Consider the following 27,574-nt stretch of genomic DNA (forward strand, 5'->3'; position numbering starts at 1 on the left):
CACCCCTGAGCGTTCTCCTCTGTCCCCAGTCACCTCGGTGTCTGTCCTGCTGCTAGAGGAAGCTCGTGTGGTCTTTAGCTTTCAGACCTTTTTGGCCAGCCTACATGAAGCAAAGCCCCCGGGCCCTGGCCTGGCCCTGGGCAGGCTGCAGGAAGACGCACCGGGGGAGCAGGGAGGCAGTGACCGTGCTCCCCTCTGGAGCTCTCCTGAATGGCCTGCGTGCGGCCCCGAGTTCACAGGCACACAGCCGCTCTGTGCCGGGCCCTCTGCTAGGACATCCCACAGGTACAGGTTTATTGACACTTCAACCCAGGAGCATGTGCTCAGGACAGAGTGTACTAACAAGAAAATTAGATATGCCCTCAAACCTGGTCACTCTGGATGGCATTCTGTCTCTGAGCCACACCCCAGCCCCCAGAGGGCCTCTCTAAACAGCTGAGCAGCTGAGGCTGGCCTCGAACCTGCCATCCTCCTGTCCTAGCCTCCCAGGTCCTGGAATGACAGGCGCTCCACTGCACCCAATGGGCCCTTCTGTCGGCAGCTGTTTGGTGTGGACATAGACCCCGCGTCAGCTCACGGCTGTCTTCCAGGTTGCGGGGCCTCCTGGTGCCTAGTCAGGTGTCGTCGTGAGCTCACGATGACCTGGAGCTGAGCCGCCCTCCTGCGTCACCAGGTCTCGGCGGGCTAGGCTTGTCCCAGTTTACAGTCCTTTTCCCAGGGCTCCACGAGACTGGGCTCCAGCCCCCTGGCCAGTGGGTCCCAGAAAATAACAAGCCATACTCCTTCCCTTCCGTAGTCCATGAGCCTCCCTGCGCTTCACGCCATTAGCGGGCGATGTACGGCACGCGGTGGTCTGTGGCCTGTGGTGGCAGGCAGAGCAGGGAGGGCCTGGAGGTGAGGGAAATCCTCAGACCCCGCCTTTCCTTCCCCTCCTGCCCTCGACAGTTGTGGATGTGTGCCCTTCGCGGGATGCCAGCAATAGGGAGAGGATAGCGTCAGCATGGGAGGCGGGAGGCCAGTTCTAAGCTCCGTGCCTTCCCTGGCGAGGCCTGCTCTCGCCACCTGCCTGCTCGCACTGAGGCTGCTTGGGCCCCGGCCTGTTCCTCTTCACACCAAAGCTTGCTCACACCACGGCCTGTTCACACTGAGGATTGCACATGCTGCCCGCCTGTTCACATTGCTTGTTCACACCAAGGCTTGCTCACACCGCTGGCCTGTTCTCACTAAGGCTTGCTCACACCGACAGCCGATTTACACTGCTCATACCTAGGCTTACGCACGTGTCCACCTGTTCACACCACGGCTTGCTGGTGCCGGCCGCCTGTTCACACTGAGGCTTGCTCACGCCCACCTGTTCACACTGCATCCTCATACTGTAGCTCACTCACACCGCCCACCTGTACACGCCAAAGCTTGCTTGCACCACCAGTTTACGCTGCCTGTTCACACCAAGGCTTGTTCACATCACCACATGTTCACACCGAGACTTACTCGCACCACCTGCCTGTCCACGCTGCCTGTTCACTCTGAGGCTTGCTCATGCCGCCCGCCTGTTCACACCGCGGTTTGCTCGCGCTGCTCGCCTGCTCCTGTTCACACAGTTGGGGCTGACGGAGCGGGAGTGGGAGCAATGGTGTGTGTGTGCGGAGCGGAAGCTTGGAGAAGGGTGCCGAGTTTCTGCCAGGGAAGCCTTTGTGGAGAAGGACCTGTTGCTGGCGTCTGCCTCCCTGAGGAGATTCTTGGTGAGAAGCGCAGACAGGAAAGTGCCCGCCGCCTGCCGTAGCTGGCTGCCACACAGGACGCATTCAGCTTATGAGGCCCGGAGGCGCCTGCGACCCAACCGCTCCCGTATGTCTCTCGCCACTTCTTCTTAACTGCTGTCAATCTTCTTTCTTTGATCTCTGCTCCTGACTCGACACTCTATTTTCTGTCTGCGTATCTCTTAATTGGCTGACATGAATGACCCCCGTTGTAATTCGGGACAAACAGTAGTTATTCGTGGCGGAGTGTCCACAGATTACACCCAGGCCTCGGTCCACATGGAAGCAAGGACAATCTGACTGATACATTGGGCGGGGCCTGTGACGCCGACTGCTCTCATGGCCCACGCTCTGGCCCAGGTTACCCTTCCGGGAGTATATTATTTATAGATCTGAACATGTGTGCGGCGGTGTTGTTTTCTGTTGCCACAAATAAGAGTTCATTGGCATGGTGTTTGCGGAGTGGCGTTCCAAGCCACTGTTCCCAGGATGCCCACACGTGTGTTGCCTGGCTGGAACAGCTTAACAAATGCAATAAATAGATCTTTCCATGTTTTTTCCCTTTTGTATATAATTGATAGTGAGTGTTCCTTTTTCTTTATACTCTGCTCTTAAATCATTGTTCTAACAAACTATCTGTACGTTGATACCTGTTGAGTGGAGAGAGCGTTCCTTGGCCCGGGAGCCCTGGATTCTGCCGGAGCCCGCCCCAGCCTGACCCCTGTCCTCCCTTCCTCTGCAGGCAGACAGGAAACTAGGCTTCTGCATAATGCACAGACGAGGAATCTACACAAACGACTCAGTAACTAGCCGAGAATTGTCACTGCACCTGGCTAGTTCTTAAACTTATATTGCTTATTTGTATTTTCTAGAGCTTAGGAAACCATACTTATTACCAGAAAATTTGCTTGCAAAGTAGGGAAGGCCTGGGTAAATAAGCATCTGCCTTCGTTGATGAGATTTGGTAGAATACTAAGTGACCTGACATACTGTTTACTGTAGAACTTCTTGAAAGGTGGGTTATTTATTTCCTTCTCCCAGTTGCTTTCCAAGTAGAGAGATGTCAGAGAGTGCGGCTGGGAGGCAGGAAGGAATTGTAGGTGGGAACGTCCACGGAACCGTCCGTGCTCATGCCGGTCAGTCCTAACTGCAGAAGAGTAGAAACCGGATTATATTTGGTAAGGGAATAAAGTTGCATGTTCCGACTGAAAACATCTGTCGTGTGGCGGCTTCTAACATCCTGGCTGGAATTCTGGCTTGGGAATTTCAGAGTCCAGGCGCCCCCTCGCTGTTTTCTTGACTTGGATAAATGCTGGTTGACAGGCTGGAAGTGACTTCTCAAGGAAAACGAACTTCTCCGCTGACTTCGTACACACGGGGAGGCTTGGGTTTGTTAGTAGGAGCCCTCCTCACTGCCGGGTGATGATTTTAAGAATTGCAGTGATTCTCATTCCTTCCAGGAAGCCTGTGGAATAGATGGATCACTGAAGGAATCGGTGTGTATGGGTGCGTGTGCGTGTGCGTGTGCGTGTGTGTCTATATATTATTGTGTCTATATATTATTGCGTGTGTGTGTGCGTGTTTGTGTCTATATATTATTGTGGTTGAACCCAGAGGCATTCTAACTTTGAGCTATACCCCCAGCCCAATTTTATTTATTATTTGGAAACAGTCTCACTAGGTTGATGAGAGTCTTACTACTTGTGGGGGCTGTCTTCAAAACTGCGATCCTCCTGTCTCAGCCTCCCAAGTGCTGGGATAACAGGTGTGTGCCACCACGCCCGGCTGTGTGTATTTATATAATAATTGCTTTTTTTGTTGTTGTTTTTGGAGCGGGTGCTGTGATTTAACCTCAGGGCTTCACCACATGCTATACACACACTCTACCGCAAGCTGCACCCTGCAGCCCCCATATTAGTAGACTTTGAACAACATTTTCAAGTGTTTCTAATTTTATTTCTTCAGAATTCCAACTAACAAAAATAGTTCATTTACATTAAAGTGTTTTATTTTTAGGTACAACTTGTATCTGTGTGCGACATTATATTTTTGCAGTTTGGATAGCCCTTATCTGAAATTGTTGAGACTAGAAGTATTTCAGATGCTTCTGAATTTTGAAATATTCCCATATACATAACGCAGTATCGTGGGGATGGGAACCGAATCTAAAGATTAAATGTAAGCCGAGCGCGGTGGCGCACGCTAGTAATCCCAGCTTTCAAGAGGCTGAGACTGGAGGACTGCACTTTGCCGACAGCCTCGGCTACTTAGCGAGGCCCTTTGCAACTCAGTGAGACTCTGTCTCAAAAAGAGCACGCTTGTAATCCCCGCGCTTGGGAGGCTGAGACAGGAAGATCACACAGGTTCGAAGCCAGCCTCAGCTACTTAGTGAGGCTCTCAGCAACTTAGACCCTGTTTCCAAATAAATTATAAAGATAGGTCTGGGAGGATAGCCTGGTGGTAGAAAATCCCTGGGTTCCACCCCCAGTACCACCAAAAATAAATAAATAAATAAATAAATAATAAAAATACTTTAAAAATAGGGCTGGGGGTGTACCTCAGAGGTAGAATGCCCCTGGGTTTCATCCCCCGTACCAAAAATACCCAAATAAATAAAAATAAATACAGATGAAATTCTCATGTGTTAATTCACGTGTATTCACCCAGCTAGAGGTTATTTTTAATTACTTGGGCACACCTGTGTCTGACTGCAGCCCATCACACCGGTCAGGCACCGCGCCTTCCGCTCGGCACTGGGCTCTGGAGTCCGCGGTGCTACCCGCGTCGGTCTAGAGTTCCCGTTGCTCACCTGCCAGTTTTCTCAGTCGGACACGGGTTGGGAATTCCCATACCATAGTGGCGCTGCATGCACAGTGCTCAGAGATTCCTGGGCGCAGGATGAGACCTGAGGCAAGTATTGAACGTTTGCTATGGAGTCAGTAACACTGAATGGTGTGTTTTGTGATTTTTATTTTGGTTGATTGGTGAAATTAAACTTGATACCTGAAAGAAGAATTCTTCGTGTTCTAATGTAGCTAGACGTTAATACTGAGGTTTTTTTTTTTTTTTTCCCCCCTGCGGTACTGGGAATCGAACCCAGGGGCATTCTACCTCTGAGCTACACCCCTAGCCCTATTTTTTTATTCTTTATTTTGAAACTGTCTCACTGGGTTGCAAAGGGCCTCACTGAGTAGCTGAGGCTGGCCGTAAACTGTGGTCCTCCTGTTGCAGCCTCTGGGATTACAAGCGTGCGCCACCACGCCCGGCAATGCTGGGCGTTTTATAAGGGCGATTGTGTGGACGAAGCATAGGGTTGGGCCTTAATCAGCCCACCATGCCATTGTTAGGTGTGTTTAGGAATCATGTTCACAGTCTTTCTAAAACGTGTAAAATGTCCTACACACTAGAAAGGATTGATTAAATAAAATAGTGTTCAATGGGGAAAACCTGGAAGTAAGCTACAATATGGGACAGGCAAATATTATCAAGTATTATGCAGTAGTCAGAAAGAATGTTAGATTTGCGTTAGTCAACATGAAAGAATTTAGCCGGGCGTGGTGGTGCACGTAATCCCAGACTGTAATCCCCGCGCTTGGGAGGCTGAGACAGGAGGATCACACAGGTTCGAAGCCAGCCTCAGCTACTTAGTGAGGCTCTCAGCAACTTAGTGAGACTCTGTTTCCAAATAAAATATAAAAATAGGTCTGGGAGTATAGCCTGGAGGTAGAAAGCCTCTGGGTTCCATCCCCAGTACCACAAAAAAGAGGAAAATATTTCTTTTTTTTCCTTTTCTTTTCTTTTTTCTTTTCTTTTCTTTCTTTTTTTTTTTTTTGGTGGTACTGGGGTTTCTGGAAGCCCTTCTACCTCCGGGCTACACTCCCAGACCTATTTTTACATTTTTATCTGGAAACAGGGTCTCCTAAGCCAGCGCGCGCGGCTGGCTTCGAACCTGCGCGATCCTCCTGTCTCTGCCTCCCAAGTAATTTTAATAGATATGTCACTGTAACTCGCTCCAATAAATTTTATTTATTTATTTATTTTGGTGGTACTGGGGTTCCTGGAAGCCCTTCTACCTCCAGGCTACACTCCCAGACCTATATTTACATTTTTATCTGGAAACAGCGTCTCCTAAGCCAGCGCGCGTAGCTGGCTCCGAACCTGCGCGATCCTCCTGTCTCCGCCTCCCAAGCGCGGGGATGACAAGCGTGTGTCACCACGCCCGGCGAGGAAAATATTTCTAAGTATTATTTAGGAAAATCAATTTAGAACTTTACACGTAGTAATGTTTAATCAAAAACAAAAAATTAAACGTTCAGATGAATGAGATGTATTCCGAAGCGTCCATGCCGTCTACTTTGATTTGACCTGTATGTATTAATTTTACTGGCGAGGATTTAGCCTTGGTTTATTCATACACTCATTTCATATCATGGAAAAATTTGAGACCTCACAAAGTGGCGAGTGAACCAGTGTGAACTACTTTGCCTCAGCAGCTATCAGTGTTCTGCAGGGCACTTTTCTACTTTTGTGGTCCTGGGCATTAAACCCAGTGGCGTTGTACGTCCGAGCCGCACCACCAGCCCCACTTTACTTACTTTTTAACAGGGTCTCCTAAGTTGCTGGAGCTGGTTGCGAGCCTGCCTCCCGTCTCTGCCTCCCGAGCACTGTGATCACGGGAGACAGGCACCACTGTGCCCAGCTCTTCATTTGTGACAGCTTACACGCACACAGCCCATACTTCTGCCACGATCCCAGGATTTCCGTATTTCCAGAGCCTTGTCTTGGGGCCCGTCCCAACCTGCCCACTGCGATGCCTTTTGCTCTTCATGGAGCTTTGCACGGGGAGACGCGGACGCTGTGGCCTCTGCCCACAGGACTTGGAGGAGGCTCATGGGGTACCTAGCGCCCCGACACCTCTCTCCATTTTATTACGAGGCCCCTGGTTTGTGTACGCCGCGATCTGCTTAGCATGTCTCCTGGTTTGGACCTTTGCTTTTGCGACAAGCTGTTTCAGCGTTCAGGTAGAGACCTTTCTGCGGACACCCCCTGTCATTGCTCTCGGGCTCGTACCCGAGAGTAAAGTTCTTAGGTCAGAGGTGAAAATCACGCGTGATGGTCTCCCCTCGCGTTCCCACCAGCACGGGACGGCCAGTGCCGCCGAGCCTGCCGTTCCTTGGCTTTTGTCCGTCCTCGGCTTCAGTCGCCGTGGTGGGCAGTGCTGCCTGGTGAGGCTCAGGCTTGTTAACCGGAGTGCCCTAGGCACCGTGTAAAGCCTGCTGTCCGCCATTTGAAGAAGGCGTCGGCGTCATCGGCCGCGCCCGTGGTGTCACGTCGCTGTCCCCAGCCAGGGGCCTCTCCTCTCCCCAGAAGGCTCAGGCAGAGGCCCCCCGTGACAGCAATATTCTATGGGGACCTCTGCTCTGGGAGACAGGAGGCAGCCCCGACCGCGGGCACGGGCTGGCTCCAGCGAAGGGCAGAGGCCCGCTGGCCTCCATGGCGTCTCTGGACGGGGACCTGCCACGCCGACGTGGTCACACCGCGCCCGCGCTGCTGCTCTTCCTGCTTCTTTGCACCTCTCTCATCCCACAGCCTCTTGGCCCCGCCCAGGGTGTCCTTTGCTGGGCTGACCAGGTGGAGGTGACTGTGGCCCTTCAGTGCCTGTCCTGCTCACTGCACCCCTCGCCTCCTGGGGACGTCAGAACCGCAGGCCGCTGTCTCGTCTCGGTGGCCTGACTCAGCCTCCCATATACTGGGATTGTAGACATACGCCACCACATCAGTTCTGCGTGTGTGTGTGTGCATGTGTGTGCGTGTCGTCTGTGTGTGTGTGTGTGTGTGTGTGTGTGTGTGTGTGTGTGTGTGTGTGTGTTGGTACTGGGGGTTGAACCTAGAGGCATGCAACCAAGCTACATTCCCAGTGTGATTTTTATTTCTTTATTGGAAACAGGGTCTCTAAGTTTCTGAGAGCTTAGCTATTTTGCTGAGGCTGACTTTGAACCTGTGATCCTTCTGTTTTAGCTTCCCAAATACTGGGATTACAGGTGTGCCCTGCCTGGATCGACTGATTGATCAATTGATTGCCATCCCCCCCCCCCCCGTGTGTGTGTGTGTGTGTGTATGTGTATGTGTGTGTAAAACTGAGGTTTGAACCCAGGGCTTTATACCTCTGAGCTCTGCCCCAGCCCTATTTTTTATTTGGAAACTGGGTCTTGCTAGGTCGTTGAGGCTGTCCTTGAACCTGCAATTCTCCCGTCTCAGCCTCTCAAGCCACGGGATTCCTTCAGATTCGTTAGGATTTTCCGCCGGAATGATCATGTTTGTGAATAGGGGCAGCTTGACTTCTTTTCAAGCCGTGTGTTTATTTCTTCTTGCCTGACTCGCTGACAGGGACCCCGAGCGCCTGGCAGGCAGACGTGGTGAGAACGGCCCTGGCCTGTTCCTTGCTGCTTTGCCGTTGGGAATGACACCTGCTAAGGCTTCGGAGGAGTCCTCTACTGCTGAGGCTCTTCTGTCTCTTCTTACTTTGTGAGTAGGTGCCACATACATACTTGACTTTTATTTTTTATTTTTTGGTGGTACTGGGGGTGGAACCTGGGGGCTTTTCTACCTCCGGACTACACTCCCAGACCTATTTTACACTTTATTTGGAAACGGTCTCACTCAGTCACTGAGAGCCTCACTCAGTAGCTGAAGCTGGCTTGCGATCCTCCTGTCTCAGCCTCCCAAGCGCTGGGATACAAGTGTGCCCACCATGCCCGGCCATACTTGGCTTTTAAAAATGGCGAAACCTATTCTTAGGACTTCAGAATGGGAGTGAATCACACAGACTGACTTGACATTGCCCTTATCTTCGTATGAACTAACACTGTGTAATTGGCACACTGGCACGCGGTTGATGTGCCAGGAGGGCTTCCCCCGGGTAAAGTTGCTGCGATGATTCCGTACCGTAGACCTGCCGTGCCTTCACCGGGAACTCGCTCGAGCACTGTGTGTGCCTGCCGACAGGGTGCGATCAGCCTGCGCCGCGCATCCCTTCCCCTTTCTCACTCCTCGCTCCACGTCACGCTTCCTCTGGGAAGATTCTAGTGTGTCTTACTAGCCAGGAAGTAACTCACTTTCCGTATCGGGTTTACAGTCTTTCCCTGTGTACAGCATGCATAAAGGGGTTGCAGTTGTTAAATGAACAATTAAAAGGTATTTACTGTTAAAATTCTTTCCCGTGTGTCAAATACTAGCGGACTAGCTTTGCACATCTCCCACATCTGTGTATAGGTGTGCATCTATATGCTTGTGCAGTAGCTCTGATGTGTATAAAATCTCACTGGAGAGTGTAGAGTGGCTTCTGCCCAGTGGGACGGCGGCCACACTTTTGAAGGACTTTTGTTCTCTAGGCTTCCTGGTCTCTCCTTGCATTCACCATGGCTCGCATCAAGCCTGGCTTATTTATTTCAAAAAATAGGTTGCTTTCATAGGTCATCATTCCATTTAAAAGTAGAACTTACAGTGGCGCACACTTGTAATCCCCGCACTTGGGAGGCTGAGACAGGAGGATCGCACAGGTTCGAAGCCAGCCTCAGCTACTGAGTGAGGCTCTCAGCAACTTAGTGAGACCCTGTTTCCAAATAAAAATATAAAATGGGTCTGGGAGTGTAGCCTGGAGGTAGAAAGCCTCTGGGTTCCACCCCCAGTACCACCAAAAAAAAAAAAAAAAAGTAGAACTTAAGAGGCAAAGAGAACCTTAGAAATCATATCTGCACATTACTTATGAGCCACTTCACTGTTTATGGAAGGACTCTGAGGTCACAGGTGACTTCAGTAAGCCCGCAGGGGGAGAGGCGGGGCTGGGCTCCATGCCCAGCAGAGCGGCCACGGTGAGGAGCGGACAGCTCCGCGCCCGCGGGCCGGCGTCTCCCTCCCGTCCTTCACCCGGGGTGCGGAGGAGTCGTGTGGAGCGCCGGCCTCCAGCGGTCTCCCCTGCGTCTGCTCCGTGATGGGAGCTGGGTTTACTGCGCTCTCTTCTTAACAACTGTGTTCAAACAAAACATCTTAAACGGGGCACCGAGCAGGTCACAGCAGCCAGCCATTTTGTAGCTTCTGGAGCAATAAACTGGGTGTGTTGTGTTTTGGAATATAAGGCCTCTGAGTGCAGCTATTCAGTTTCTTCACCTATAAAACATCTCGGAATAACAGCATACATGTGTTTGGGGTATAAAATTCCACATTTTGAGGAAACATCACTGTTTGTGGCTCTGCACGGGGGGGGGGGGGGTCCTGCATGGAGGCTCTGACGGCTCGCTGGTGGCCCGACACGTGGGAGCCCTGGCTCCTCCTCACTGTGCGTGACGAGTGTGCGCCTTCCACCTGAGCATTAGAAGAATCTCCACACCCAGGGCTGATCTGATGAGGGGTATTTCACAACTAGAAGGCCAAAAGAAGCTAATCACTTAAGTGTGGCCACACACGTACCTCCCTCAGACCATCAGCTAGTCTTGTTCCAGGTTGTAAGGTGGGGTTCACTCTCGGCTCACGTCTAGGCTAAAACCCAGTGGAATCGTTGGGCCGTTCCAGATGTGTGACTTTGAAAATTACCTCTTTAAACTTGTGGAACGCTTTAATGAATAACTTTTAATAGAGGAAAATGGGCATACGGTTCGTCCACAGAATTCGGCATCTACTAGTGTTAAGTTTCACATGAGTTCAGATAACATTCAGTGCAGTTTTATGGGTGACTTTAATCGAGAGGTGAATGACCAGCCATCGTGGCTACAGTAAATTTTAAAGCTCTTTTTCATCTTAGGTGAAATGTTTACATTCTTGGTAGGATGTAATACATTCACATTTGAGAGGGCAAAGCCAAGAAGGAAATAAAAAACAACCTATAATCCTACCTCTGAGTCCTCTTGGATATATTTTATTACATATCACAAACTTAAAATCTTGGGAACGCTTATGGAGCCCCATTCCGGGGTCAGGTTTTGATCATTAGTTTAGTGGAGAATCCAGCCCTTGGCTTGGGAATGGGCCACGTCAGGGGCTTTATGTTTTGGTGACCAAGAAAGTGTCCTAAACGTGACTGCTCGGGCGGCCTGTGACACCCAGGGCGAAGGCCTCCGAGGTTCTGCTGGCCGGCTTATTCCAGGCTGCGAACATCAACTTCTTGTTTTTCTCACAGCCATTTCCTGAGGAGGAAGACTTAATTTCTGGGCCACTGTCAACACACAGGGCCCTCGTGGGCTCTAACTGTTAGACAGGTGTTGCTGGGCTGTGATTTTTTTTTTTTTTTTGGTGGTACTGGGGTTCCTGGAAACCCTTCTACCTCCGGGTTACACTCCCAGACCTATTTTATACTTATTATTTGGAAACAGGGTCTCTTAAGCCAGTGAGGCTGGCTTCGAACCTGTGTGATCCTCCTGTCTCCGCCTCCCAAGCACGGAGATTACAAGTGTGCGCCACCAATGCCCGGCTGGGTTGCAATTTTTGCTTGTATAACCTTCAGAAGTAACGTGCACCCATGTGAAGACAAAACTGTTAGTTCGTCCAGAATCCCGGGACACACGCATTTGTTCAGACCCACAGGCTTGTCCTCCTCTCTCCCTCCTTCTCCTCTCCCTCCCCATCCTCCCCCTCCTCTGCGTCCTCCCCCTCCTCTTTCTTCCTTCACTCCCCCTTCCCCGCCCTCATCTTCTCTCTTTCTCTTTTCAAATCTTATACTTTGCTGCTGAAAAGTAGACAGCCCAGAAGCAGAAAAATGTCAAGTATTTAAGTCTCGGTCACCTGAGGAGAAGCATCCCCCACGCTCATCGGCAGCCCGGCCCTCTCCTGCCTCTCCCTCGCTCGTTTCCCCGGGCGTCGCAGCGTCGTAGTTTTATGTTCATCCACTCCAGGAGTTAGAGGCCCTGCAGTCAGGGTTTACTTCTTCTAAATGTGTAGACGAGCACCCATAGGTTCCCACAGTGGGCTCCCGGTGGGGAGAGGGAGCGAAGGGTAGCTACATCAAAGAACGTGGACCCGTTAGCGCATCTTTCTGTGTATTTACTTAAAGAAGATAGGCTGGGGTGGGTTGGCTAGTTGTTTTTTTGAAAGGCAGTAAGCCAGGTAAGTTTGAGAATCTCTGCTATAATCTACACATGTTTACTGTTAGCTTTTTTATATGCATAAAGCTAAAATAAAATAATATCTTTTATTTTAACTTGTACTAGGGATGAGACCTAGGGGCCTTCTACCTCCAGGCTACGCTCCCAGACCTATTTTATTTTACTTTTTATTTGGAAACAGGGTCTTGCTAAGTTGCTGAGAGCCTCAATAAATTGCTGTGACCGGCTTTCAATCAGCAATTCTCCCATCTCGGCCTCCCAAGTACCAGGAATGCAAGTGTGCCCCACCACGCTCGCCGGAAAGAATGTCTAAATAGCAGTTGTCGGTTCTTATAATCAGGCCGGGCAGATGCTCTTTTCTCCCACCTAATTTGGTTGCTTTTTGTTTCTTTCTCCAGATTCCTTTCTCTTTGGTCCAGTTTCCGTTGTGGGAGTCCTTAAAAGTAAGTTTTTCAATCTTTTTATAAACTCTCTCTCTAATGATCGCAAATGCCCAACACTTGGGGCGTGGAGTAGATTATAGTGCTGAGCAGATTTCAGCAGTTGAGAGCACGTGTTGCCGTGACCCTAGTCCAGGTGTCCCCGGCGCTGGCAATTAGCAGGGGGCTTGACGCAGATGTGGGGAAACAGCTGCGCCTGCGGCTCCCATAGCGCCGCCTGCTTGCGTGCGCCCTTTGAATTTGATTTTACTTTTCTCTGTGTATGCTTGTGTGTGCCTCTGTGTGTGTGCACTTGTACATCAAGGAATAACTTTTTTGGGGGTTTTGGTGGTTTTTTTTTTTTTTTTTTTGGTGGGTCTGGGGATGGAACCCAAGGGCATGCGACCTGGGAGCTACACCCTCTGCCCTATTTTTTTTTTTAATTCTTTATTTTGAAACCGGGTCTCACTGTTGCAGAGGGCCTCACTAAGTAGCTGAGGCTGTCCGCGAACCGCGATCCTCCGGTCTCAGCCTCCCGAATGCTGGGATCACAAGCGTGCGCCACCGCGCCCGGGTAAGGAATAATATTTTGATGAAGGCAGATGGAGAGGAAAGACAGCAAAGTGTCTGCTGGGCCTGGGCTCTGCCTGTCCGTCGCCTCTGCCGCGCCTCCTAATGGAGCAGGAGCCCACAGAGAAGCTGCCGCAGGTGAGGGGCCTCGTGCACCCACCTGGCAAAGGCCGCTCGCTGTTGAACAAGAAGCGGCAATTGAAAAGCAACATGGGCGCTGTGTCAGGTTTCCAGCATCGGGCAGCATGATCCTAAAAACCGTGGGCTGGAGTCTGAATGTATGCGTCTTGGCTAGCATTTTAACAGCCTTAAAAAGGAAAGTGTTAGAGCCTCTCACTTGGTGAGGACAAGTGATATTTTGTAAACCTCTGGGCGCACATGCGTGCCTGTGTACACCTATCCACCTGTACTGGATTGCAGTGGCAGAAGGTATTTCTTGCTGGGATACGCGTCAGAAGAGATCAGAAGCCCTTGTTTAAGCCAAAACGATTTATAAGTAACCAAACTGCAAAATGGCAAAGCCTCTAGGGAGGCATTAGCTACTGCAAAAATAAAGGAATTACCCCCATCATTTTATACAATCACTTCATGGAGTGTTCATACACATTTTTTTGGGGGGGGGTGTACTGGAGATGGAACCCAGGGGCATTCTACCTCTGAGTTATACCCCCAGCCCTATTTTTAAGTCTTTATTTGGAAACAGGGTCTCACTGAGTTGCAAAGGACCTCACTAAGTAGTAGCTGGGACTGTCCATGAACCATGATCCTCCTGTCTCAGCCTCCCAAAGGCTGGGCCACCACACTTGGCCATACAAAATATTTTTTGAAGAGAGAAAGAGAGAGAGACAGACAGACAGACAGACAGACAGACAGACAGACAGAGACTGAATTCCACTCAAAGGATAACCAATTGGTAATCAGCCTTTTAAAAGAGGGAACTCAGTCAGGCATGGTGGCGCACGCTTGTAATCCCAGCATTCTGGAGGCTGAGACCGGAGGATCGCGGTTCGGGGACAGCCTCAGCTACTTAGGCCCTGTTTCAAAATAAAGAATAAAAACTAGGGCATGGGATATACCTCAGAGGTCGAATACCCCTGGGTTCCATCTCCAGACTCGTAAAAAGAAATAAATAAAACAAAACAGGGAACTCAAAAAGGATGTTTTGCTGTAAAATACTGTCTGTTTGCTATTTCCTGGAACAGTATCGTTTTTCCCCTTTTATTTGAATGAAAGCATGGTACCAAATGAAAAAATAAGAACCAAGATCAGGCTTGAGTGCTTCTCGCACGCGCTGTGGCCCCGAGGGCAGGCAGCCGTCCGTGGAGCGAGGGTCTTTCGTCGCTGCCGCACTTGCTGTGTTTTACGGTCTCCCGTGTGCCGTGTGGGGGCACGATCTGCAGCCATCGGGCGAGAAGGTCACATTCCGTGGGCTCTCGGCGGCGTGTGAGACAGAGGAACTGCGCAGCCAGCAGCTGTCCCTCAAACAAGGCTCGCTTCATGGAGCCTCAATGGCCGCCTTCACGGCTCTGACGCTCCCGCGCAGGAATGCGTGAGGCCCAGGGGGCGGCCGAGGCCCAGGGGGCGGCTCTGGGTTTCTTTCCAGTGTGAAGGCTGTTTGTAGGGTTCTTTTAGTTTTTCTGTTTTTATTGGCGCATTGTAATTTGACACCATAGGGAGGTTCAGGGTGATACAGGCGTGCAGCCCTGGGGCGTTTCCCTCCAGGACTCAGGGGCTCCCGGCCTCCCATCCAGGGTGGTGAGATGGTGCCACGCACCCAGCACTGTCCACAGCCCCTTCCTGAACCGCCCCCCCAGCCCTCCGACTCTTCCCTCTTCCGGCTCCTCAAGTAACTGAAGTCCTGTTTCTCCCTGGCTTCCACTTAGGAGAGAAAGCGCACATCCCTCCCCTTCCTGAGACTTGCGGTCTCCCTTAGCGGACTGTCCTCCAGTGCCACCCACTCTCCTGCAGGTGACGTAGCTGGGTTCTCTCTGGCTGAGTGAACTCCTAGGCGTGTGTGTACCGCCCTGTCTTCACGCATTCATCTGTGCACGGCTCCCGGGCGGCCCGGGGCCTGGCTGCTGCAGGCACAGGCGTGCGCCTGTCACTGGGGTGGGATTCTTGCCCTTTAAGAAATGTCTCGAATTTTTCAGAGCAATCATAGATAACAGTACCACGTTTTAAAAGTTTTCTTTAAGCATATGTATATATTTAGCCTCTTGAGGAATAATGTATATAAAGTAAACTTCACTCTTGAAAGTGGGCCTTTCTAGCTGGGCATGGTGGCACACGCTCGCTTGTAATCCCAGCATTTGGGAGGCTGAGACAGGAGGATCGCAGCTTGAGGCCAGCTACTCAGTGAGGCCCTTTGCAACTCAGTGAGGCTCTGTTTTGAAATGAAGAAAAAAATAGGGCAGGGGGGTGTCGCTCGGAGGTAGAATGCCCCTGGGTTCCATCCCCAGTGTACTTTTCTGTGAGTTTCGGTGAATGTTTAGAACTGCCACCACAGCAGAGACAAGGAACGCCTCCCTCAGCCCAGCGGCTTCGAGCATCCGGCCGTGTCCAGATGTGGCACATGTAAGACTCACGTACCACTTACGGGAGCTCTTGACATGAGTTATGTTCTTAACGTTCTAATCTTTTGGCCGGGCGTGGTGGCGCACGCTTGTCATCCCCGCGCTTGGGAGGCGGAGACAGGAGGATCGCGCAGGTTCGAAGCCAGCCACGTGTGCTGGCTTAGGAGACCCTGTTTCCAAATAAAAATGTAAAAATAGGTCTGGGAGTGTAGCCCGGAGGTAGAAGGGCTTCCAGGAACCCCAGTACCACACACACAAAAAAAGTTCTAATCTTCTGAGAGAACAGTAACAGGCGGATGGTTATAGTGTTTGAGTATACATGCACACACGTCCGCCCCATGGACATAGGAACATGTACATCATGGACATAGGAACATGTACATCATGGACATAGGAACATGTACATCATGGACATAGGAACATGTACATCATGGACATAGGAACATGTACATCATGGACATAGGAACATGTACATAAGCTGTCTGTCACCACTTCACTGATATTTGCAGAAGTGAGACACAGGCCTCAAGGGCTCGTCATCCTACGCTTCCTGACAGCTGCCTCAAGCCCCAGGCCAAAACGTGACTTCCGCACTCCAGCTCGCTCATCAGGTTTGCTGGGCGGATTTCGGAACCCGTTAGCAGATTCTTCCCTGGTCGGCTCAGCCCACCTCCTGGCCGCTTCCCTCCTCTCTCTGGCTTCCACACGTGGCCAGTGTGTTCCTCCTTAACCGGCTCTCCAAAGTAATGCGCAGAGCTTCGCCAGACTCTAAACACGAAGCCGCAGGCCCTCACGGTGTCCACGCCCTGGCCCAAGGTGGACCTCACAGTGTCCACGCCCTGGCCACGGTGGACCTCACGGTGTCCATGCCCTGGCCCGAGGTGGACCTCATGGTGTCCACGCTCTGGCCACGGTGGACCTCACGGTGTCCATGCCCTGGCCCGAGGTGGACCTGACGGTGTCCATGCCCTGGCCCAAGGTGGAACTCAGGGGTGTCCATGCCCTGGCCCGTGGTGGACCTCACGGTGTCCACGCCCTGGCCCAAGGTGGAACTCACAGTGTCCACGCTCTGGCCACGGTGGACCTCACGGTGTCCATGCCCTGGCCCGAGGTGGACCTCACGGTGTCCACGCCCTGGCCCAAGGTGGAACTCAGGGGTGTCCATGCCCTGGCCCGAGGTGGACCTCACGGTATCCACGCCCTGGCCTGAGGTGGACCTCACGGTGTCCATGCCCTGGCCCGTGGTGGACTTCCAGCCCCGCCTTTCTTCCTTGCTTTCTTTCCTGCGGCCTCAGTGGCCCGTCTGCTGCCTGCCCCCTCGCCTAGCCGCTTCCCAACTGCTCCGGGCCCTCGCCGCCCTGCGTGGCAGGCCAGTCCTGCTGCGGCTGCTCCAGGTCCTGAGGGTTGGCCTGCTTGCCTGATACTTGTCTCCTGCTGCTCTCTCTCCTCCCTCCCTCCCTCCCTCCCTCCCTCCCTCCCTTTTCTGGTTCTGGGAGTTGATCGCAGGGCACTCTACCTCCGAGCTACACCTACAGCCCTATTTTATTTCTTTATTTGGAAACAGGGTCTCACTAAGTTGCCGAGGCTGGCCTTGAACCAGCTCACAGCTGCTCTTCACGTCTTGGGCCAAACGTGGCCTCAGAGAGACGCTCCCTGGGCAGGCGTAGTGGGCAAAGCTTGTGATCCCAGTGCTGGGGAGGCTGAGACAGGAGGATCACGGGTTCGCTGCATCAGCTATTTAGTGAGGCCCTCCATAACTTAGTGAGATTCTGTTTCAAAATAAGGAATAACGCGGGGCACGCCAGCCGGGGCCCGGGTCGCGGAACTCTGGGCCCCCGGGCCGAACTGTGTGTAGCACGCCAGACCCCTGGAGAAACCGGGCCCAGTAAGACGCTGGGTTCTGGGCGGGGGTCGCGCGCGGGGCACGCCAGCCGGGGCCCGGGTCGCGGGACTCTGGGCCCCGGGCCGAACTGCGCGTAGCACCCCAGACCCCTGAGAAACCGGGCCCAGTAAGTAGCTGGGTTCTGGGCGGGGGTTGCGCGCGGGGCACGCCAGATGGGGCCCGGGTCGCGGGACTCTGGGCCCCGGGCCGAAATGTGCGTAAGACGCCAGACCCCTGGAGAAACCGGGCTCAGTACCCTGGGTTCCGGGCAGGGGTCACGAGGAGCACGCCAGCTGGACCCTGGGCCCCAGACGGAGTAGGGCAGATCACTCTGGACCCATGGGGAAACCGACAGGGTTACAGTGCTACTGAGTGCCTGATCCCACTACCTCCTCAAACCACATATACTGTCTTCTCTTATTAAAAAAAAAAAAAAAAAAAAAAAAGGAACAGAAAAAGAAAAAGAAAAATATCGGAGAGGAGGTAAGAAAGCCGTTATGGATGCCAGGACACTGGAGATGCAGACAAAACTTATCTAAATGCACTGGAACTTAAGGAAAAATTCGCCGTGAAAGAGGACTGCTATTTCTCTATATTGTTAAGAATCTCAGACATCACCTGTAAGGAGAGAGTTTAGCGGAGACCAAGGAGAAATGTGGTGTTGAAAGAGTTCTCCGTGATGGTGGTGGAGACTTGTATTCAGGAGAAGCAGAAACCGGATCCTACCAACTTTATTTTTTTGGAGAAATTACACCAAATGTCGAATGCTACCATCACGCATGCTTAGGAACACTGGACAACATTCAGAGTGGAAAAAGAGCCTGGGAAGGATTTGAAATGGTGGAGGCAGTGGCAATGCCAGTGGCCAATACTCAGGGGAGGCAGAGATCTGATACATTACACCTGGAACCTTTGAAATAATAACCACAGAGACAGTGATCGGAACCTGCTGAGGGGTTAGGCGGGCGCCGGGGCCAGTGGCCGACATCGGAGCTTGCTGTGAGGCAAGGCCACTAATGAGGCCTCCGTGGCCGGGATTGGAACCTGCCGAGGGGTTAGACCAATGCTGGGGCCAGCGAGGCCGGCATTGGAGCCTGCCATGAGCAAGGCTTGTGCTGGGGCCTCCGAGGTCGGGTCCGGAACCTGCTGAGGGGTTAGGCCGGTGCTGGGGCCAGCAAGGCCGGCGCTGGGGCCAGCAAGGCCGGCATTGGAGCCTGCCGTGAGGCAAGGCCGGTACTGGGGCCTCCGAGGCCAGGATAATAGCCTGCCGAGGGGTTAGGCCAGTACTGGGGTCAGTGAGGCTGGCATCGGAGCCTGCCGTGAGGCAAGGCTGGTGCTGAGGCCTCCGAGGCCGGGATTGGAGCCTACCTTGAGGCAAGGCTGGTACTGGGGCCTCCGAGGCCAGGATAAGAGCCTGCCGAGGGGTTAGGCCAGTGCTGGGGCCAGTGAGGCTGGCATCGGAGCCTGCCGTTAGGCAAGGCTGGTACTGGGACCTCCGAGGCCGGGATAAGAGCCTGCCGAGGGGTTACGCCGGTGCTGGGGCCTCCGAGGCCAGGATAACAGCCTGCCGAAGGGTTAGACCGGTGCTGGGGTCAGTGAGGCCAGCATCGGAGCCTGCTTTGAGGCGAGGCCAGCAGCGGAGCCTGCCGTGAGGCATGGCCAGTGCTGGGGCCTCCTAGGCCGGGAACAGAACCTGCCGAGTGGTTAGGCCGGTGCTGTGGCCAACGAGGCTGGCATTGGAGCCTGCCGTGAGGCTAGGCCGGTGCTGGGATCTCCAAGGCCGGGATTGGAATTCTGCCAAGGGGTTAGGCTGGTGCAGGGGCTAACGGCCAGCATCGGAGCCTGCCGTGAGGCAAGGCCACTCCTGCAGCCTCCAAGGCCAGGACCGAAGCCAGCTTAGGGGTTAGACCGGTGCAGGGGCCAGCGAGACCAGAACTGGGGCCTCCCATGAGGCAAGGCTGCTGCTTGAGCCAGCGAGGTCTGGATCAGTCCACTGAGTAGCCAGGCCACTACTGGGGCCATCAAGAGTGGGATCAGTACTTGCAACGCAGCATGCACAGAGAAATATCGCAGAAAATATAAATCAGACGCTTCTCTTAATCAGCAATAACTAGGAGGAAAGGGGCAACAGGAAGAGGTTGAGCTATAGAAAGAGCCCTATAGTGAAGCAACTAAGGTGACCAATCAGAGGGTATGTAATACTGGAGGACGGATCCTCTTTAAAACGCAGGAGGTACATAAACAAATGTATCAAAGTAAATCACCAAAGAAGCGTGGGATGGAGGGAGGGAGAGGAAATGGGATGGGGACTGGAGGAGGGCTAATTGGATGATGTGTGCTTGTATATCCTCTCCAGTCTTGTACTCCAATGTGATTGATATATGACTACAATGCACCAATTTAAAAAATAAATTAACAAAAAAATAAATAAAAATTAAAAAAAATAAGGAATAAAATACGGCTGGGGGTGTGGCTTGGAGGTAGAATGCCCCTGGCTTCAATCCCTAGTACCGAGAGTGGGGAGGTGTGGAGGTGTTGCCTGCCCCCCCCCTGCCTCTCTCTTGCGTTTTGGTGGTCGGATTATTTAGTTAGGCTGGTGAGTTCCCTGAGTGCCGGGCCATGGGTGCAGCAGACACGGCAGGGTCGCGGGCTTAGTGCTGCCCGCCCGCTCATTCCCGTCTTGTCCCCACACAGCCCCAAGAAGTCTCATGGCCGCCCCGTGTGTGTGTGTGTGTGTGTGTGTGTGTGTGTGTGTGTGTGTTGTGCTGGGAATGGAAGGCAGGGGTGCCCCACCTCTGAGTTATACCTCAGCCTATTAATTTATTTATTTATATACTTATTTATTTATTGTGGTACTGGGGATGGAACGCAGGGGCATTCTACCTCCTAGCTACACCCCAGACTGACTTTTTTTCTTTTGGTGGTACTAGGGTTCCTGGAAGCCCTTCTACCTCTGGGCTACACTCCCAGACCTATTTATATATTTTTATTTGGAAACAGGGTCTCTTAAGCCAGCGCGATCCTCCTGTCTCCGCCTCCCAAGTGTGGGGATTACAAGCGTGCGCCACCACGCCTGGCTCCTTATTTTTGAAATAGGGTCTCACTGAGTTGCAGAGGGCCTCACTCAGTAGCTGAGGCTGGCCGCGAACCCGCACCCTCCTGTCTCAGCCTCCCAAGTACTGGGATGACAAGCGTGCGCCACCACACCCCACTTATTTTTTATTTTGAGACGGAGTCTTGCTAGGTTTCCAAGGCTTTCCTAAAACGCGAGGTCCTCCTGCCTCAGTTTCCCCCTGGGGTTATAGACGTGCATCGCTGCTCTCTCGCGCCCCTTTGCCGTGTGACGGTGTTGGTGGCAGCAGCTGACGTTCCCCAGAGTTGGGAGCCAGGCGCTCTGCGGTCCTCGTTCCGCAGCCGCAGCCCCGAGGGGAGAGCCCCGCGCCCGGGGCCACAGGAAGACCGCAGTGCCCGGCATGGCGGGCCGCTGCACTCCGGGCTCCTCACTCTTGACACCTGTGTTTGCTTCAAATGCATGGTGTCTCTAGTGCTATTTTTTGAGTTTCATACGCTGAGAAGTTAAAAACAGTTGAGATCACATTCTGTCTCCTTCATCCACCAGAGGCATTTCTGGGACCTGAATGTTTCTCCCTTGGGGACATGACGCCCCGAAGCTGACACCCAGGCCCGGCTGCCATAGTTCTCACTCGGCCCTCCGCGGCCTCCCTGGCACGCTGCCCTCGGCCCCGCTTGGGTGGTGCCCAGGCCTGGGGCAGGCGCTGGCGCCCGTGCCGGAGCCGGAGCCCCGGCCCCGGGTCCGTGCTGAACTCCTCGCGGGACGCGGCTCCTCAGAGGATGGGGCTCCGACGCCCGGCTCTTTATGTTCTTTCCGGGGCTGTCTTTAACGCAGCAGGTGTTTATAACTGTTTGCTAATTGTTTGAAGGTTACCATTCTTTCCTGTTCAAGTCTGGCACAAAGCTGGACAACTGTATATATTAGCTGTTTTATTTATAGATTCTTTTAGAAGCATTTCTCAGCCATAAAATTGCATCTTCTCTTCCTAACTCTATAGATTTTCCCTTGCTGGGCTTGAGGTGAAAAGTAAACGTATTGTAAGATGAAATGATGAAATTTCCCGTAAGGATGTCAAGGTTTTTTTTTCCCCTTCTGTTGTCTTAATGTACAGTATTATCAGTTTATAGTGCAGCCCGAGAGTAAAGAATAGTGTCGTGTCCAAACAGCCCTGCTTCCAGCTGTGAGGAGTTGCAAAATCATTTTAAGAAATAACTTTATGAAATCAAGCTTTAAGATAAACAACTTTTGATGCAAAATAAGTCTGGTTTGATTATGTAAGACTAGGGCAGTGTGCTGAAGCTTTTATGACGAAATCATAGCTGCGTAACAGCAATCAGGCCCTGTAGCTTGCGCTTTCCATTATATTTTGTAAATATTTAAATATATGGAAACTATGTTTTGTTTTGCTTTTGTTTTTGTTTTGCGGGTCTGGGGATGGAACCCGGGGGCATCCTACCTCCGAGCTACACCCCCTGCCCTATTTGATATTCTTGATTTTGAAACAGGGTCGCACTAAGTAGCTGAGGCTGTCCGCGCACCGCGATTCTCTGCGATCCTCCGCCACCCTCCTGTCTCAGCCTCCGGAATGCTGGGATTACGAGCGTGCGCCACCACGCCCGGCTTGAAAACTGTGTTTTTAAGTTGAAGAGCAAAGCGTTGTTTCTGATGACCACTCCACTGAGGGCTAAGTGGCTACGCCTCTCACCTACTCCCATGCGTTGAGTAACATAACAAGGTAATCGTAGCGATCGGGAGATCTTGGCGCGGGGCCTCCGCACCCCAGCCTTTATCCCCAGTCGGCTCAGATCGTGGCTTCCAGCTCGGGCCTGTTAGGATTGAAGGGGCACCAGGGGAATGGACGCTGAAGGGTGTTCGCCCATGTGTGGCTGTAGCACACCGCGCCGGTGCCCTGAGTTAGATGGAACCATCAGGGAAAAAACCCCCAGACGTAAGGGCAGTGTGAAAACGTTTCCAGATTAGCCGTTAGGTCGGAGTCCAAGATGCTGACGGAGATTTTGGAGAGGGCTTGAGGGTGCAGCTCGGGTGTCACGCCCTTGCCTACCAACATGTGTACAGTCTTGGGCTTGTGCCCCCCGGTATTGCAAGAAAAAGGAAAAAATGGCGTCTGCTTCATTATAATGTGATTTGCTAAAATCTCAAGTTCTCTCTCTCTGTTTTTATGTTTTGCCGTGCTGGGGCCTCACGTATGCCAGGCCAGTGACAGGCATCTTTACCAACTCAGAAAACTATAAGCAAATGGGCGGGTGGTGCACGCACGCCAGTAACACCAGTGCCTGAGAGGCTGAGACGGGAGGAGCGCGGGTTCGAGGCCAGCCTCAGCAAGAACTGAGACTCTCATCAACCTAGTGAGATCCTGTTTCAAAATAAAAGTAAAATAGGGCTGGGGAGGCAGAGTGACCGTGGGTTCGATCCCCAGTACCCCCACACACATACAGTAAGCACATTTGAACTCTTAGCTTGCATCTTAGGAAACCAGTCTGGGTGTCCTGCCACAGAGAACGGGTAAGGAAGATGTGGTATACGGCACACAATGACATTTTCCCAGCCCAGGCGAGATCGTGTCGTTGGCAGGAAAACGGATAGGGCTTGAGGATATCATGTCAAGTGAGATCAGCCGGGCTCGGAAGGCGAAGGGCCACGGTCCTTCTCTCTTACGCAGAAGCTGGAGCAGCCTAGGCAGCAAAGGGGACCTTACATGAGTGAGGAGAGACCGGGGGCCGGGGGAGCAGGGCAGGAGGGAAAGGAGGGAAGAGAGGGAGGACGCTGTGTCCATCCCACTAACGGTGCAGCGAGGGGCCGGGGAGGGGAGAAAACCCGGGGCAGTCAACCTCCCAGCTACACCCCTGACCTAGTTTTTATTCTTTATTTTGAAACCGGGTCTCACTGAGTTGCCGAGGGCCTCACTAAGTAGCGGAGGCTGTCCGCGAACCGCGATCCTCCAGGTCTCAGCCTCCCGAATGCTGGGATGACAAGCGTGCGCCGCCACGCCCGGCTCTAATTTTATTTTGAGTCAGGGTCTCACTTGGTTGCTCAGAGTCTTGCTAAGTTGCTGAGGCTGGCCTTGAACTTGGATCTTTCTGTCTTGGCCTCCCAAGTATCACTGTGACTCTCGCTATGACGTGTAATCACAGTGCACCCAGAAAAGTATAAAACATTCAGCATCTTAGGCCAAATGAGATGTTTTGTGTGAAAAGAAAAATCAGAGCTCCCCGGTGTTCTTTAGTTCAAATCACAAAAGCAGTGGGCACCATTTTCTCATTTCTAGGGCTCCTGAGGGAGAGAGATCCTTATAGGGAATGTAAAAATTGGAAAAATTATGAAATTCTTCCTACTTTTAGGTGAGATTCAGTGAGTCAGCAAATGTTTATCACAGTGCTTGTGTTTTGTAGTTTAGCCAATGAAAAGATAAACACAGATGGTGAAAGAGGCTGCCAGCCACATGCGGTGGCGTGTGCGGTCTCCCAGCTGCACAGGAGCCGAGGCAGGCAAGCCGTGGCCCAGCGCTGGGGCAGCCGGGCGAGGAGAGACCCTGTCTCTTGAAAAGAAGAAAGGAAAACCAGGAGGAAGGAGCTCGCACCACCGGCGTCCTGCCGCGGCCAGTCAGCTCCCAGGTCCGGCTCTCAGCGAGGGCGGGTGAGCCGCGCTTCAGAGCCCGGGAGCCCAGACTAGTGGGCCAGCGTCTCTGGTTAAAAACGACAACAAGCCCGTTGTGGTGGCGCACGCTTGTCATCCCAGCACTCGGGAGGCTGGGACAGGAGGACCGTGGTTCGCAGCCAGCTTTAGCTGCTTAGTGAGGCCCTTTGCAACTCAGGGAGGCCCTGCTTCAAAGTAAAGAATGAAAACTAGGGCTGGGGGTGGAGCTCGGAGGTCAAATGCTCCTGGCTTCCATCCCCAGTAGCACACTAAATAAATAAATGTAATTATTAAATTTTGCTTAATTATATTAAATGAAAAACAAGCCAAATTAATCAGGAGCACAGGGGAGCCCCCCTCCTCTCCGTGGCACCCCTTCCCATTGCAGGCCTGTGGACGGCTAGCCCGTGGGGACGAGGGCGCCGTGCCGAGTCTGAGTGTGAGAAGAGAGGGAGCTTCCCTTGTGTTGTCTAACCTGATCGCCAGGTATAACTTATTACGGCCAGGCCCACGTGGTGGCGCACGCCTGCAACCCAGGGCCCGGGAGGCTGAGAGGAGCGGGGTTCGAGGCCAACCTCTGCAACCCAGTGAGGCCCCGTTTCAAGATAAGGAATGAAAAACTGGGCTGAGGGTGTCGCTCGGAGGTAGAATGCCCCTGGGTTTAATCCCCAGTTCTGCAAAAAATTACATATATAGAGTTATATATAATATTATATGTAATTATATATATAACTAAGCACTTTTAAGAAGGCTCGTAATGATTCCTAGTTTCTTTGCTAGACACCCTTTTAGCGTTGGACTTCCAGGGTCTCATCTGTTCACCCACAAATAACTTTTCAAACACTGGGCACAGGGTGCCGGCTTTGTCCTCCTTTGTCCAGGGACTTGCTCGCTCCCTCCTTGCCGGCGCTGGGGCGGCTTCGGTTTACATGTGTGAAGTGATGCGTGGGTGCTTCCCGGGCAGACATCACCAGTCGATCACCCACCTCCCTCCCTCCTCGCCAGTGCTGGGCGCTGGGGCGGCTTTGGTTTACATGTGTGATGCGTGGGTGCTACCTGGGCAGGCATCACCAGTCGATCACCCACCTCACTCCCTCCTTGCCGGCGCTGGGGCGGCTTCGGTTTACATGTGTGATGCGTGGGTGCTGCCCGGGCAGACATCACCAGTCGATCACCCACCTCACTCCCTCCTCGCCAGTGCTGGGCGCTGGGGTGGCTTCGGTTTACATGTGTGATGCGTGGGTGCTACCTGGGCAGACATCACCAGTCGATCACCCACCTCACTCCGACTGAGCGGAAGCCAGCCCGGGGAAGCACAGTAGCACAGCCCCTGAGAGCACCTAGCCTGTCCAGGGTGCAGCAGTCCCCCAGGGAATGCATTACCGTGCAGGTGACAGGGCCGTTTCCCGAACCAAGAGAACACACTTGAGGCTGTGATAGCTGGCTGCAGGGAAGTTACCAGATGCAGCCTGTGCTGTAGGAGTTCACACCCATCCCAAGCACTTGCCGCCTTCCTGGTGTGAGGAACTGTGCCACGTCTGGGGCTCTGGGGTGGAGGCAGAGGCTCTCCCGGAGAGTAAGGGTGAGCTGAGGGACCTGCAGGGTAGTGGGAGCCAGTGACTCCTCCTCTAGATTTCCCTGGTGGTGGAAGATGGAGGCTCAACAGTGTGCAAGGGAGAAGTGGGGCTCCTCAGGGCCAGCCCTCAGCACCCTCAGTTTAGCTTTTTAATTTAAAGTGTGTGTGCGCCGGGCGTGGTGGTGCATGCTTGTAATCCCTGCGCTTGGGAGGCAGACAGGAGGATCGCGCGGGTTCAAAGCCAGCCCCGGTGGCTTAAGAGACCCTGTTTCAAAAAAAAAAAAAAAAAAAAGTATAAAATAGGTCTGAGGGTTTAGCCCGGAGGTAGAAGGGCTTCCAGGAACCTCAGTACCACCTAATAATAATAATAATAATAATAATAATAATAAATAATGATAATAAAAAAAGTGTGTGTGTGTGTGTGTGTGTATAGGAAATTTACGTATGGTACAGGGATTGAACCCAAGGGAATTCTACCTCTGAGCTATACCCAAGCCCTATTTTATTTTGAAAGAGAGTCTCATTAAGTTGCTAAGGCTGGCCTCGAACCCGTGATCCTCCGATCTCCGCCTCCCAGGTACTGAGATCACAGGCGTGTGCCACCTGATCACACAAGTAGTCTTGAACAGACCAGCTGAAGAAATCCCAACTTGTAGATTTTGCTGCGCCACAGCCAGATCGCGTCTTTCCGGCCTGTTCCTCCGGACACAGTGGCGTTCATTTGCGTGGGTCCTTTGCTGTGGAAGGCAGAGCCGGGGCTGCGCTGTAGGGGAAGCCGCCAGCTGGCCGGGCCTGGAGCTGGGCCTCGGGCGGGCGCTGCGCCTGCTGCTGGCTCCCCCGGGGCCCGTTACGTCCGGCCTCTCATCCTGGACGGGCTGAGGACAGCTGTGAAGGGTCACTCGGGAAACGAGAGGAGCAGGTCGTTTTGTTCTGATCCACCGAGCAGCTGACGGAGTCTTGAAGGAAAGAGGCGGCGTGGGAGCTGGCGGGCCTCACAGACACGAGACGGCCAGAGCTCCACTGCGGCTGGCCCGCAGAGTGCAAGCTGCTTCCGAGGAAATTGTTCTGTACAAGATATTAGAAATATTTTCCCATCACCCTTTCTTAAGGGGGCTTATGAAAACCTGTAGAAGGGAACTTAAGACCATTGCTGGTGGACGGTCTTAGTAAACTTGAAAGGTCTCGTTGACGGAAACAAGTATCTATAGCGCCATTGGAAATTCTCATTTGGCACTTGGTAGACAGAGACCAGAGGATCGCAGGTTCAAGGCCAACCTCAGAAGCTTAGCGAGAACCTGTTTCAAAGTAAGAAATAAAGTAGTGCTGGGGTGTAGCTTGGAGATAGAATGCGCCGGGTTCGATTCCCCATGCCACGGAGAACAAACGACAAGAGAAAGGGGCCAAGAAGCAGGACACTGAATCTGGGCAGATTGCCGACACCAGCGGAGTGCCTGGAAGGCCCACGTTGGTTTTTTTTCTTTTTCTTTTTCTTTGCTGATTCTGGGGCTTGAACTCCAGGTGCTCTAGCACTGAGCTGCACCTTCAGCGCTTTTTTAAAGATACTGAACAGAAAAAAGCCGGGCGTGGTGGCACTTGCTTGTAATCCCAGCATTCGGGAGGCTGAGACAGGAAGATCTCAGTTCAAAGCCAGCCTCAGCTACTTAGTGAGGCCCTCTGCAACTCAGTGAGACTTTGTTTCAAAATAAAGAATAAAAAGCAGTCTGGGGTTACAGCTTGGAGGTAGAATGCCCCTAGGCTCCATCTCCAGTACCACATAAAAGAAAAAATTCAAACAAGGACCCTTCTTAAGGTATTTAACATTGGCCTTGAACCTGCGATCCTCCTGTCTCAGCCTCCCGAGTCTGGGTTCATGGACGTGAGCCTCTGCACCCGGCAGCAGCCCCCATTCTTTGCTCCCATTTTTATTTTGGGAATGGACACAGCTCCCCTGACTCTTCTCATCTGGGCCTCTT

At 52.6% G+C, this 27,574-nt stretch overlaps 1 protein-coding gene across 1 annotated transcript in view; it reads left to right on the top strand.

Annotated features, from left to right (window-relative positions):
- Positions 1-27,574, top strand: part of SLC25A26 (solute carrier family 25 member 26) — a gene marked incomplete at both ends in the record, with an annotated part of 82,383 nt that overhangs the window by 42,829 nt on the left and 11,980 nt on the right. The window contains one exon of the mRNA XM_080715589.1: positions 12,253-12,297. Coding sequence (XP_080571715.1) covers positions 12,253-12,297 — 45 coding nt within the window. The remainder of the gene's footprint in view (positions 1-12,252; positions 12,298-27,574) is intronic.

The sequence above is a fragment of the Muscardinus avellanarius genome (genome assembly GCF_963383645.1).
Source record: "Muscardinus avellanarius genome assembly, chromosome: 18".
NCBI classification, from domain to species: domain Eukaryota; kingdom Metazoa; phylum Chordata; class Mammalia; order Rodentia; family Gliridae; genus Muscardinus; species Muscardinus avellanarius.